At 39.4% G+C, this 12959-nt stretch overlaps 1 protein-coding gene across 4 annotated transcripts in view; it reads left to right on the top strand.

Moving 5' to 3' along the window:
- Positions 1-12959, top strand: part of LOC146004908 (protein FAM135A) — a 491480-nt gene that overhangs the window by 19036 nt on the left and 459485 nt on the right. For all 4 annotated transcript variants that reach the window (XM_083143937.1, XM_083143938.1, XM_083143936.1 and 1 more), the window contains exon 2: positions 11505-11641. In XM_083143937.1, the coding sequence (XP_083000063.1) occupies positions 11565-11641 (77 nt within the window). In that variant the 5' untranslated portion in view covers positions 11505-11564. The remainder of the gene's footprint in view (positions 1-11504; positions 11642-12959) is intronic.

Genomic DNA, 12959 nt, shown 5'->3' with positions numbered 1-12959 from the left:
TAATGGATTTTAAGAACAGATGCAAAGACCTTCAAAATAAGACCAATTAGGGTATTTGTAGGACTTACCCAATACTAAGAAAAAGTTGTTTCGGAAAATTGATGACAACTGTTTTTTCGGCACATTTTAAAAATCTTAACAATTAAAAGTTGTGTTTAAAACCTTTCTGACTGCACCATACTAAAGTTTCATGCTATCGGACATCCCGTGTTTGTTTTATATAATTTCAAAACCGGCCCTTTTTGTTCTCACGACGGTAAAAATTATACAGCATACTCGAAAAAAAATTGGTTAGCATAAATTAACGCAGAATTGAATAAGCTAAATATTGATATAACTTGTTTTTATTTAGGTCTACGGGTTAATTTTTAATTGGAGTCCAAACTCGAGCATTTATAATTTTATTCCGATAGTTCTCATCTCGTATTAATACGTAGGGTGAGTCTATAACTTCGTACAATGTGAATAGTTGCCCAAACCATCAACATTTCATCTCGATGTTCTTCTATTTAGCTTTCTTTTATTTGTACTATAAACCTTTTAACTTTTCGAGCAGGCCTCATCTCTAGGAATCTATTAACTTGTGGCAAGCCCCGACACCTAACGACCTGTTGCGTGAGATGAGTCAAAGCAAGGATACTATAAACCTTTTCCTGCTCCCCAAGAAATAGGCAATAGTTAGTCTGGATAGTTCGATGAGATAACCGATCACTATTATTCCTACCAATATCAAGTTGGTAGGAAAATAGTTAGTGATTGGTTAGCTCATCAAACTATCCAGCCTAACTATTGCCTATTTTTGGGGGTTTGTAACAAGTGAGGGAAGTTCTTTAATCTACTCTGTGGATGTTGAAGATACAACAGAATTCATATTTTACGCATTGTATCTTCAAGATCTAGGGTATTAATAGCATAAGCATGTCCAGAAATTTGATATTTGAGCACAGCGTCAAATTGTACCAATAAACGTAATGTGATACAAAAGTAACTGAATTTTATCTTGAAGTGAGCACCATCTGTTGATGTAAAACTAAACTAAATTGCCTTCTGACGAGGGGCTTTTTCGTGGGGTGAAGCGTCTTTCAAGTGAGCTCCACTTAGTAGTCATGGCAATTAAGATTCATTGTTTCTTTCTACCTCTCTCTAGTGTTGCCCACGGGTCGAGACGAGACGAGATTGACCATGTGTCATAAGACAAACGAATATTTTCGAGACGAGACAGCTATTCCACGAGACGAGACAGGCCAAAATCTCGTCTCGTGGGCAACACTACCTCTCTCTCTCTCTCTGGCTCCTATACATTTCTTTCATTTTCTCCTTGTTTCTCTCTTTCTCTCTCTGCCTCCTTGCTTCTTCTTTTCTCTACTTCTTTCACTTTTTCTTCTTTATCCCTTTCTATCTTTTTCTGCCGCCTCTATTTTTCTTTCTCTATATTTCTTTCACTTTGTCCGTGTTTCTCTCTGCCTCCTTTCTTCTCTATTTCTTTCACTTTTTCTTGATTCTCTTTCTTTCTACCTTTCTCTGTCTCCTCTTATTGTTCTTTTTCTATATTTCGTTCACTTTTCCTTCTTTTTCCACATTTTCTCATTTTCTGTCTCCTCTTTTTCATTTTATATATTTTACTTTTGACCTTGTTTTTCTTTCTTCCTATCATTCTCTCATTATCCGTCTCCTCTTTTCTTCTTGTTTTCTCTATTTCTTTGCGGTTTTCTCTTACTTTGTCTTTGTCTCCTCCTTTCAACCTCTTCTAATATGTTTCTTTCTCTTTCACCTTGTTGTATCTTTCTTGTTTCCATTCTTTATATCTTAAGTTTTTTCTCTGCTTTTCCATCTCTCTCCTTATTTCTTATTCTGCTTCTCTATCTCTTGTTCTTTCTCTCCCTTTGTCTTTCTCCTTCTACATTTCTATCTCTTTATGTGTGTTTCTTTCTTTCTGTTTCTCCATCGCTTCATCTCTCTTTATTCCTCCATAATCGTCCTCAAATTTTTTGAAAATTTCTCATCTAATCTATGTGGGTGGACCCCAAATAGGTTGTCAGCAAGTCCTAACATAACCCCAGAAAAAGAAGAAAAATACAGCAGAGTACATGATTGTACAGATACACTATAAAACACGATATGAATGAAACAAACAAACAAAGTAATATAAGGTAGGTACGAGGGTCACTATTTATATTTTGAGCCTAACAATGAAAAAACAGGAATTTGGCATTGAAAACTGCTTTATTGTTTTTCGAAGTATTCTCCTTTATGGTCAATACACTTTTGCATTCGTTCGAACCATTTGTCAAAGCAGTTTTTCCAATCTTCTTGAGACACCACCATAATATGGTTTTTGAATGCATCAACGGCGTCTTCCGCCGACGAAAATCGTTGTCCACGCAATTTATTCTTGACATTCGGGAACAAGAATAAGTCATTGGGTGCCAAATCAGGTCTGTACGGCGGATGACCCATCAATTCGATTTTTTGACTGTTCATAAAGTCGGTTGTTAGACGAGATGTGTGACAGCTGGAATTGTCTTGATGAAGAATGATCCGACGGCGTTTGTTTGTTTTCCGTATTTGACCGAAGACCTCTGGCAAACAAATTGTTGTGTACCATTCAGAGTTGACCGTTCTACGTTCCTCTAAAGGCACAGTTCCCACATGACCAGTTTTCCCAAAAAAAACAGGCGACCATTTGTTTCGATGTGCTTCGAGCGCGAACAACTTTTGTTGGATTGGGTTCATCTTGAAACACCCATACAGTCGACTGCTGTTTACGTTCCGGCTCATATGCATATATCCATGATTCGTCACCTGTTACAATCTCATATACGTCTTTTGAAGCACCACGATTGTATTTATTGAGCATTTGTTTGCACCAATTGACGCGAGCGTCTTTTTGAGTTTTTGTCAAATTGTGTGGGATCCAACGAGAACATACCTTTCTCACAGCTAAATGATCATGTAATATTTATATATATGCTGGTGGAACTAATGCCTATGGTTGCCTCAATCTCACAGTATGTCACATGACGATCTTGCAGTATTAGGTTTTGCACAGCATCAATGTTTTCTTGAACAACAACTGATTTTGGACGACCTTCGCGAATCTCGTCGGTGAGCGAATGGCGGCCACGATTAAATTCGTTATACCAGCGTTTCACAGTGGCAAAGGATGGGGCTTCATCGCCAAATATGGAAGTAAGTTGATCGATGCACTCTTGTCTTGATAATCCACGTCGAAAATCGTAAAAAATCATCGCACGAAAATGTTCACGAGTTAATTCCATGTTATTGTTTTCGCGCAATCTCCAACGCAACATAAACAACACAAATGAAGCTATCGACAAAACATTTGAAGTACGTTATGGTCAATAATGCCAGACGATTCCGTGCAAACGTCAAATCGCGCTTAACTTCAATCAGTGTTGCTAAGGCTCAAAATATAATAGTGACCCTCGTACTGCAGGAAGGAATGGCTAAACTAAAAAAGAGGTGCGGTAGGCATTAGGCCACAGAGGTCCATTGTTAATTAACTAACTCTCTAACCTTCTTAAACCCGAAAGTGTATGGCTGCAGCATCACTTGTGTCCCTATCCTGAGCAAGATACTCTTTTCCACCCCTCCCGATTTCCTTTAGGTCCATCTCACCGTTGTCCATCCATCTTCGACTTCGCCTTCCTACAGGTCTCTTACCATCAGGTTTCCCAACAAGAATCCTGTAAAGTCTTCTTTCCTCTCACATTCGTGCCACATGGCCTGCCCATCTAAGTCTTCTTGATTTTTTTATTATAATAATATCTGGACATGAATACAAATGATGTAACCTTCCCCACTCACCTGTCTCCTCATCCCTTTTAGGTCCAAATATTTTCCTAAGGATCTTATTTTCAAATACTCTCAATTTGTGTTCCTCTTTCAATGTAAGGGACCAAGTTTCACAGCCATATAATACTACAGGCAAAATTACTGTTTCGTTTCTTAGGTATTAAACGAGAAGATACAAGTTTATGAAGAGAGAAGTAACATGCATTTCCTGGATTAAGCCTGCTTTTTATTTCCTCTTTAATATCATTTTCATTTGTTAGTATTACTCCTCAGTACTTGAATTTGGAAACTGGTTCAAACGAGTTATCAAAAGTTAGATTTTGATTATTACCTAACACTTGGTTTCGGCCTGTAAGCGTATATTTAGTTTTCTCTTTGCTAACTTCCAACCCTATCTCTTTAGCCGGTTCGAAAAATATTTTAGCATTATTCTTAATATTTACATCATCCCCCAGTAAGTCGACATCATCTGCATATACTAACAGCTGAGTCACACCGTTCAATTTAGTCCTTCCATTAGTTTCGGAGGTTCGTTGTAAGTTATGATAATAAGGCATTGTGTATCTACACTATGGACATATCGGGAGAGGGCAGTGTCAACCAACAGCCCAATTGTTGTCCGCTAAATACAATGACGTAACAATACATTTCCTCTCTCTTATGTAACACTTTAGGGACATAATACACTCTTGAAGTGAGCGTCCATAGATCGCTATTAACTCTTTTCGGTAAATGACTGTTATATCGGAGACACTTTCCTTCAAATTGACAGGAGATACTACTTTCGGAAATGAGTTTCTGTTGCATTTATCAAACTTCGTGGAGGTATTTTGGCACTATGGAATGCTGCACAACAGCAGAATGGTTTTTGGGGCTATCGTGAATGGTTTTTGGGCCTATCCGTCAATGGTTTTTGGGGCTATCGTGAATGGTTTTTGGGGCTATCGGGAATGGTTTTTGGAGCTATCCGTCAATGGTTTGTGATGACATAATGAACACGAAAGTAGGTATTTTTCGGTTAAGAAGGTTGCAGCACTGCATGCCCACTCCAAATCGACAAAACACAAGCACGACGCGTGATGATCCACAGCTGTGCGCGAAATATTCTATGATCCGCAACGGAAGAAAGGTCCCAAAAGAATTACTCGTAATGTGAAAAATCGAAGTTATTTTCGTGTAAAAAGCATAATGGCACCTTGAAATAGGTTCCGCAATACACAATTGGTAAGTACGAACCATTTGAAACTGAAAATATGCGTTAGAAATGTGTCTCCGATATAACAGACATTTACCCTCTTTTCGTTTCGAAGCAGAAAAAATAACATATTTAGCCTATAAATTAATTCATGCTGCACAATTTGCTTTTATGGAACTATTGCGTGTCATTTTGGCTATTATTGACTATGACGTGGAAATTGGCAATTGTAAGACGTTTCGTCAGCCAACAGGATGTAGAGTTTATCGTGTTGGAAATTGAGCTATAAAAATAATACGTTCTGGTAACCTGTTCAATTTTGAATTTTCTTTGCGTTGTTTATTTTCGATGTAAATGACCGTGGAAGGAGAAGCCATCGCAGTTCTTAGGGAGTAGAGAGTTTTGTTTGTGGCACCAGATATGAATATTGTGATCTGTTACAATCGCTAGGCAGTGGCAGCGATTAGGCGCGGCGTGGGGGGTAGTTGCCCCCCCCTTCTTTTTGCCACTTTTGCCTCCGCAGTATGGTACAATAATGGGGAACCCCCGAATGTATCCTAACCTCCACCCGCATACATTCGAGGGTATGCGCATGTCCCAGTGCCTCTGTGATAAACTGGGACGGCAGATGCTCGTTTTACGGTTCACCCATTATTGTTGCACACTACCTTTATTTAAATTATCCTTTACTACAGTACACACATATATATAAAACAAATACTATGTACTATGGTACACCTTATCTACCAAGGGGAAGTAAACTGTCCTTGCCCCCACAGTTTTCGCACCTCGCCCCCTCTACTCGAGTTTTGGAACCCAGTCGCCGCCACTGATCCTGGGGGTAATGTGGAAGATTGAATATGGTTAACTTTTCTCTTATTGATCAGATTTTTTTCTTTTTGTCATTCTTTCAGGAGGGATTGTAATATTGTCCAGGAACACACAGTTACATGTTAAACATGAAAATAATTTCGTACTGTTTCTATTTCCTCATTTTGAGTCACTTTTCTGCGGGTTTTGGCTAATCGCGACGATGAAGATTAATGATAATTAGAGGGGGCACTCACCCATAATCACACCGGGACTCGAATTGAGAATCGGAGTGTAAGGGGGTGACCTGATTCACCCCAAAACAACCTCAGTTGCACGTAGTGCTTCTTGCAGGGTAACGAAGCTTTGACGCCTGAATCCACAGACAGTGCAATCCTCTTTGGGGTTGTGTTTTCCCTTACGTGTGCTTAGTGACTTAGGGACATGGACAATTTACTTTCTTTTGGTAGGCAAGGCTTAGCTAAGAAGCCATATTGGGGGGGGGGGCAACTACTCCCCTAATCGCTGCCACAGATAAACGTCAAGAAGACGAGGACATCTGCTTTGCATGGTCAAAGTTTTATTCCTTAATATAACAGAGGACTTGGAATAAAATGTAATGAAAATGGCGGTGGACAATTTGCCTACTATTATATTTGCCGGTGACTGTACTAGTAGAGGACATGGACGTCTGCAGAATTTTTTTCAGGGAGGGGCGGAGGCAATTTTTCCCCATAGTAGTGATGCCCTCTCATAAAAAATTGCTTCAGTCTGAAATTATCATTCCATCAACACCCTTATAATAATTAACAAAAATTACTGTGACTGAAATGAAATTATGTATGAAGTATATACATTTTTGTGGACATTCATTTTCCAGATGGGGGCGTCGCCCACCCTTGCTCCCCTCCCGGACGTCCATGCTGGTGATTGGTCTTCAGCAGTAACTTATTCCCTCACGGTAACACATTTATAAACGTCTACTTCGCGTAACGTCCATTGAACATAATGCGCCCTCTCTGAATGTGCCCTTTCACCTAAGGTGTACTTGGTGCTAACTTCGTTGAAATTCAGTTATTCCTCCCGCCACCACCGAAGGCCGTCAAATTCGATTTTCCCTTGTCCTCGGCCCCAACCAAGCGCAGAACGAAATTATATTCAAAATGAGAATGGCTTCTTGTATTGGATTATTCTGTGCATGAAAACCGGGGAGCCTTCTCGGCCCGTAATCAATTTATGAAGAGCCCTGGAGAATTCTATTGTTCCAGTTGGCAAACTCCAATGCCACAGTTCGAAGACTCCCTGTAATCCACCGAGAAACGTAAACGGGCATAATAACGGAGGGATTTACTGAAGAAATCTAATTCCCGCTGTTCTTGTTTTTTTCACGCCGTCCCTTTCAAAATCCTAACGGGCGAAAGCCGAGAAAAGTAACGCAAGCAGAAGGCTTGCAGTCGGTGTGGTAGCTTGTAGCTCGTCCATTTGCTACTGCGCAATCGGGTTTGCGCAGGGTTCACTACGCATGCGCTAACTGGACGAGTCGACTGGCAAAGTAGGGGTGACGGTTGCAAGTGTGACACAGACGGGGAAGTAGGTTCCGTTAAATAGTCTTTGTTTCATTTCAAAACGGTTTGTTAAGAGTTATTACAGCTATCACAAAATACTAAAGCCAGGAAGCAAGGAAATATTGAACAACTAAATATATGCAAGTAAAGTATTGGGCATGTGTCTAACTGCTTTCCATTTCGAGTTTAGATTCGTCCACTCTATGGATCGCAATATTCGGAATTTTATCCGGATGTCGGATAATTTTCTATACAGATTTTAAATATCCGATTATCGGATAATATTCTATCCGGATTTCAAGTATTCTGATATCCTTTATTCGGATTATCCGAAATGACCGAATATCTGAATGTGTGCATTATCCTGACAGTTTTATCTGTTTTACGGGCTATCCACATATTCTTTTATAAGCCATTTGAGCATTTTACTAACTTTTCCCCGCAAATCCTTCATCAAATCTGTTCTATCCGAATTCTCCTGATATTCAGATTATCCGGATGGTCAAATATCCGGGTTATCTGTTGCATCCGAAATATGTGGGAGGCGTTCTGTATTTCATGGAAAGGCACAGCTTGTATGTTTATTTAACCTTACATCACCTCAGGAGTTTGTGTTTTTACATATTTTATGACAATACGGAGGACCGGCTATATTGCCGTACACACATTAGAAGAATAATATTATTACATATGTACATGTAGTGCATTATGTGCTAAAACTGTATAAGCAGAGTATAGATTATGAAAAAGGCAATAAGTAATACAACCATGAAAAAGCATTTTGTTACTAATACGAGGGTTGGGGAGTAAGTCATGGCAACCCAGTAATAATTCGACAATCGAAGGATGTATTAAAAATTTGTTATATACAACTGAAAGAGTATCCATTATGGATATTTTGATATAAATAAATATAAAATATCAAAATACAAAATATCCATAATGGATACTCTTTCATATTCGCCCCACTCCATGCTAAGCACAAGAAGATACACGCTTGCTCTTTCACAGCTTAACACACAATGGTCAGGAGTGAACTTCAGCACAAGCATGATTCATGAGCCTGACTACCGGATGTACAGTCCAAGCCCAAAGTTTGTAACAGTATTTATGGCCAGACTAGGTAGTTTTGATAAACAAGCCGTTAATGATTTTTGTTCGAGTGGATAATTTGATTTAAGTTTTTAAATATTAAATTTTCGAAATACGTTCTCCAAGAATCTGCCCAGACTAGAAAGTAACCGGACGCACGGGATAGGATGAAACTTTCCTTCTTCAAACCAAGTAGGGGTATGGTCCATTTCATGACAGGTCATGGCCCATATAGAACTTATCTTGGAGGATTTAATCTTAGCAATGATGATCAGCGCTTAACATGTAGGGTGAAAGGAACACCGGGACATGCAATAGTCAGCTGTAAAAAGTATTCTGATAATCTGATACCACGATTGGCGAAATAACAGCTATCATAAGCAATCTACGCAAAAGTATACCAAGAGAGAGAGTTGCGTACTGTGAGTGGCGAAAGCAGGCTGGAGGACCTCGTCTCTCAGTGTTCCGATCCTTTCGAAATACGTAAGCTTTAGACAACGAAAACTGACAGTCTTTTACAATTATCCAGTCAGTCGTAGGAACACATACAAGCGAAACAAATCGTGCCTAAAACTGAAGGAAAACACCAGGCATTGTTTACCACTGGCCGAGATGCCAACAATCGAAAGGCGCATGACATTTGAAACCTTTCATCGTAGTTGAAATTAAAAGACTAAAGAAAGAAATAGTACGACTAATTTTTATGTTTGCTACAGGAAATAGTGTTCTTGTGGCTGTTAAATCATGAAGTAGATGCTGAACATCCAATAACCATAACTAAAAATAAATAACACGTCAATGAAACGAAACGATCCCCTCATTTTTCTGTGAAGATATGTAGAATTGGTAGGTAAACTATGAAATTTTGTCCCCCAAAATACTCCCATGACTCAGGCGCGTCGTGAATCCACCCTTGTGGGCACCCCTGGCTGCAAGAATAATTTGTTATTAAAGCAAATACATTGCACTTTATTTACATGTACTGAGATATTGACTAACAAGTATAAAGTATTATTTACACCCTATATTATCCGTGAAATGTTGGAAATTTTCCGGGGAGCAACAAATCTTAATCGAATTCTGTTTTGTTTATTTTACTGACTGGAGTTCACACTGTTTTGTAGAATGTCGCTGCTTTTACGTGTCAATATTTTTTTATTAACCTTACGTTCCACATTTTACAGGTCGACATGGTCAGTCCTAGTTGCACAGAAAAATGCACACCGATATTCGAGCCAATTCAGTCTTCATCATGTATATTCATTTCACAAGTTAATCCCCCAACGTACAAGCCGGGGAGAATTGAATTTTTGAAATGCAATTTTATTCCCCGCTGTTCCAAATCGAATTTCATTGTACGATAGTCAACTCCTGTACGTCGGGAGGGAAGGGGTGGGGGATTTCATCAGTTTGCAATCGCTCGTTATTGTTGGGATTTCACTTTTGACACGCAAGACCCCTCCTTTTCATGCGTTACGTCATAGATGCAGAACGCTAGAGCGCCAAATCTGACATGCCTAACCTACTCTCGTTCGTGTCAAAAATGAGTAGGTTAGGTCGGTCGGGTTGTTCTGAATTTATGACGTAATGAAAGGTCGAGTGTGATTTCTGACCCCATTAAAACCATCTCCATGGGGGGGAGGAAGAGGAAAATTTCATTTCATTCCCTCAATATCCAGCTTTCTTACTCTAAAGCAGGGATCATGGGAGAAACTTGAGGCCTAAATTCCTGAATCTGTGAAATTTTGTAAAAATATTAAATAAAGTAATGACCATTTCCCATCTAGGATGAAGTCTGAAGCAATAATGTTTATATGCATTAATAATTAAAGTAAGTCTAAATCTCTTGTTAAAGTACAGCTTCAGTTTTCATCTTAACCGACCTTGTAGTAAGAGTTTTTCATTGAATAAAAATATATATTTTCTTAATTTCCAACTATACCGAAGTAGGGGACCGTTAAATAAATGTTAAGGAAAAGTGAAAGAAGGTCAAGAAATAGGAAAGTCGAGAAAAAGTCAAGAATTTTGGATTTGTTATTTTCGTAGACACCCTGATGTATAACTTGGGGCTTAACTTTAGGGAGGGTCAGAATCGAACTTGGCCTAACTTTGGATAGTTAGAATCGAACTTGGGGCTTAACACATTTGGGGGTTAGAATCGAACTTGGCTTGGGGGACATAATTTTGGGGGGTTAAAAATCGAACTTGGGGCCTAACATTTTGGAGGTTAGAATCGAACTTGAGGGATTAGAATCGAACATTTGGGGTTTAGAATCGAACTTGGCTTGGGGGACATAATTTTGGAGGGTTAGAATCGAACTTGGGGCCTAACATTTGGGGGTTAGAATCGAACTTGGGGCCTAACATTTGGGGGTTAGAATTGAACTTAGCCTAACATTTTGGAGGTTAGAATCGAACTTGGGGGATTAGAATCGAACTTGGGACTTCACCTTGGGGGGTGGGGGAGAGACAGAATCGAACTTAGCCTAACATTTGGGGTTTAGAATCGAACTTGGCTTGGGGGACATAATTTTGGGGGGTTAGAATCGAACTTGGGGCCTAACATTTGGGTGTTAGAATCGAACTTAGCCTAACATTTTGGAGGTTAGAATCGAACTTGTAGGATTAGAATCGAACTTGTAGGATTAGAATCGAACTTTGGGGGATTAGAATCGAACTTGGGACTTAACCTTGGGGGGGGGGGCAGAATCGAACTTAGCCTAACATTTGGGGTTTAGAATCGAACTTGGCTTGGGGGACATAATTTTGGGGGGTTAGAATCGAACTTGGGGGCTAACATTTGGGTGTTAGAATCGAACTTAGCCTAACATTTTGGAGGTTAGAATTGAACTTGGGGGATTAGAATCGAACTTGGGGCTTAACTGTGGGGGGGAGGGGTCAGAATCGAAAAGTTTTCCATTTCATAAAAATAGCGTTCAGGATTATTTTCTAAATACAACTGTTACTTTTGCGAAATTACAATAATTACTATATACTCACTCATCCCTTTTCCCTTCTCTTTTTAGGGAAGACAGCGAGTGCAGTGTAATGGGGTGCGCCATTGCCAGAAGCAGTTCTACGCCAAGATGAGCGAGCTCCAAGCAACCGTTGAGTTCTCTGTGGAGCTCCACAAATTCTACAACGTGGATCTTTTCCAAAGGGGGTAAGTACCACTCACCCTCTCCATTATTTATCGAAAATTTAAGAGAGTTCTTTCCTGTCGTGACATTCCTGCGTGCTTAAATCTTGTTCTATCACGAGCAGAAGTGGGTTAACATACCCATCCTTTGAGCTCGGCAATCTGCAATACACACCGGATTAGCATGCTGCGTAACGCATCAGGAATTTCGTTCCTTCATTTCATGGAGCGGAGTTCCCACAGTCTGCATTCATTGCTGGAGAATGCTGTAAGACAATACTTTATTGGTAATTTTGGTTTGTTTTGGATGACTCTATTGGCCTACCTCAACGAATTAATCTTGAAACATTATTGATTCCCTAAGACTTTGCAATCTGAAGAAGAAAAAATAGGCTAATTTTATGTTGTTGTGGTAATTACGATTTGTTTTGAGAGCGAAGAGAAATTCGAGATCGAATGAAATGTGGTTTTGTGAAAAGAAATACTTTAGAAGTATTTTTTTAGAAATAACAAACGCTAGTATACTATTATGGGCAAATTTTTCGTATGGGACAGACGGCTGAAATTTGCTAGTTCATTTCATTTGAATATTCGTACTTACGTATTCTGCATTGAGAAACATTGTTGAAGGTGGCATTTCGCTTATTTCACGGAAATAAGCTTTATTTGCGACATATCGAGTAAGTTTTCTTCGTTTCTTTTAGCCTTCGGTAACACACAAAATGGCGGTCACAGTTTCACTACCGTACTCGGCATGCAGTGTTTCCACCCCACTGCACCCAAAAATACCTACGTAGCCCCACAAACCATTGACGCATAGCCCCACGAACCATTCATACAAAACCCTACGAACCATTTCCAGTAAGGTAAGGTTAGATATGGTCACTTGTAGGCTACAATAGTTAAAAATTGGTTTCGAAAAAAATATAGCCCCACACACCATTGACACATAGCCCCACAAACCATTTGTGGAAACGTACCTTCTTCAGTTACAAAAACACATGTTTGGAAACACTGACCGGGATTACGTCATCACACACAGGCTACATCCACCTGGAAGTAAATGGATGCAAGAGCTTTCGTGCATCGGTCACACATTTATATCGAAAAATAGATGATTTACCGGCAAAATTCAATGAACGATGCGAGAAAACATTTCCCCAAACTTCCACAAGTATAAAGAAACTGCATTCGGTAAGTAATTTCTCATGTAAATTTGAAGAAATCCGTCTGTCCCATACGAGAAATTTACCCTATTATGAATTTCACTGCTGCGTTCGTGCTTTTCCAAGTAGAATGCAGTACGTTATTTCTGATTGGCTACTCTTTTCCTAATCAACAA

Source organism: Lepisma saccharinum, chromosome 22 (genome assembly GCF_977018435.1).
Source record: "Lepisma saccharinum chromosome 22, izLepSacc3.1, whole genome shotgun sequence".
Taxonomy (NCBI): Eukaryota; Metazoa; Arthropoda; class Insecta; order Zygentoma; family Lepismatidae; genus Lepisma; species Lepisma saccharinum.
The sequence above is the reverse complement of the archived record's forward strand: the minus strand, read 5'-3'. Positions and strand labels throughout refer to the sequence as shown.